General features: G+C 53.8%; 1 protein-coding gene across 5 annotated transcripts in view; it reads right to left on the reverse strand.

The window, feature by feature from the left end:
• Window positions 1-1,623, reverse strand: part of TRPV3 (transient receptor potential cation channel, subfamily V, member 3) — a 75,083-nt gene that overhangs the window by 55,871 nt on the left and 17,589 nt on the right. For 4 of the 5 annotated variants that reach the window (XM_011980397.1, XM_011980400.1, XM_011980399.1 and 1 more), the window contains 2 exons: window positions 962-1,066; window positions 378-464 (listed from right to left, as the gene is read on the reverse strand). In XM_011980397.1, the coding sequence (XP_011835787.1) occupies window positions 378-464; window positions 962-1,066 (192 nt within the window). The remainder of the gene's footprint in view (window positions 1-377; window positions 465-961; window positions 1,067-1,623) is intronic. The other variant, XM_011980401.1, reaches the window with a different exon arrangement.

Below are 1,623 nucleotides of genomic sequence, written 5' to 3' on the forward strand. Positions count from 1 at the left end.
TTCACCATGTTGGTCAGACTGGTCTTGAACTCCTGACCTCATGATCTGCCCGCCTCGACCTCCCAAAGTGCTGGGATGACAGGTGTGAGTCACCGCACCCGGCCATGTATTTTTAGTTCACAAAAACAGTATCGTGCTACAGTTCTTGTTCCACTGCGTCCTGCTGTTTGAATGTTTCATAATGAATGGGTTTTATAAAATGCAATACTCCACTCCTTCCCCCAGCACGTCCTACCTGCCATGGACCCAGGACTCCACTTGTCCCAATCCCCAGGAATGGTGGATTCTTTCTCTTTCCTGCAGGGCCCCGGATCCTGCCTCTCTGGCACCCCCAGCCTGAGTGGGCACAGTGGGAGGAGGGGGAGGGGCAGACTTACCCGGGGCTGTTGGGATTGGATGGGGTCTCTGTCACATCATCCTGAGGAGACTGGGGGGAGTCCATGTCATCACAGTTGCCAGAGATGCTGAAGGTGTTGGCGGAGGGAACAGAGAGGGTTTTAAAGTTTTAAAATGGGCCGGATGAGGTGTCTCATGCATGTAATCCCAGCACTTTGGGAGGCCGAGGCAGGTGGATTACTTGAGGTCGCAAGTTCAAGACCAGCCTGGTCAACATGGTGAAACTAAACTGTCTCTACTAAATCGTCTCTACTAAAAATACAAAAACTAGCCAAGCGTGGTGGCATGTGCCTGTAATCCCAGCTACTTGGGAGACTGAGACAGGAGAATCACTTAAACCCAGGAGGTGGAGGCTGCAGTGAGCTGAGATTGGGCCACTGCACTCCAGCCTGGGCAACAGAGCGACACTCTGTCTCAAATAAATAAATAATAATAAAGTTTTATAATAGACAGTGGTAGCATGCCACAGCCAGGCCTGGCCCCATTACCAGGGCAAGTCACTGGCCACATTCTGGAGCTGAGGGCTGGGCCCAGGGCAGGGGGTTGGGCTGGGGCCCATACTCACCACTGCCGGATGTTGGAATCCATGGGCTTGGAGAAGACAGGGGGAGAGGTCTTGGCAGCCACGGGGTTGGGCTCAAACCCTTCTATCTCCAGGAAGAAGTGTGCACTGAGGGAACATGGAGGAAGTTCGTCAGGGCCGAGCTAGGCAGAGCCTGTCTGCCTGTGTCCTGCCTCCCGGCCACAGAGGGTGCCCCCATGCTGAGCACACACCCTGACCAGCTCTGAGTCCAAATGGCCTTGCCCAGCCCTCCCGGGAGCCCTCGGAGATGGTCACTGTCATTATCACCTACATTTCACAGATGGTCTCCAGGGAGCTGCCGGTCAAGTGTGAACAACCGAAGAAAAGGACTGAGGCAAGCCTGGTTGATGTAGAGGTTTATTTTGCCAAGGTTGAGGACACACCCAGGAAAAAGACACACAAGCCCCAGCAGGATCTGTGGCCCACGCTTTCTCCTCTGAACAGGATTTTGAGGGCCTCAATATTTAAAGGCGAAAAGTCGGCAGGAGAGGAAGGAGGAAAGAAAAAAAAAAAAAGAGGGAGCAGGCCGGGTGCAGGGGCTATAATCCCAGCACCTTGGGAGGCTGAGGCGGGCAGATCACCTCTGGTCAGGAGTTGGAGACCAGCCCTGGCCAACATGGTGAAACCCCGTTTCTACTTAAAAT

The sequence above is a fragment of the Mandrillus leucophaeus genome, unplaced genomic scaffold (assembly GCF_000951045.1).
Source record: "Mandrillus leucophaeus isolate KB7577 unplaced genomic scaffold, Mleu.le_1.0 Scaffold212, whole genome shotgun sequence".
Classification (NCBI taxonomy): domain Eukaryota; kingdom Metazoa; phylum Chordata; class Mammalia; order Primates; family Cercopithecidae; genus Mandrillus; species Mandrillus leucophaeus.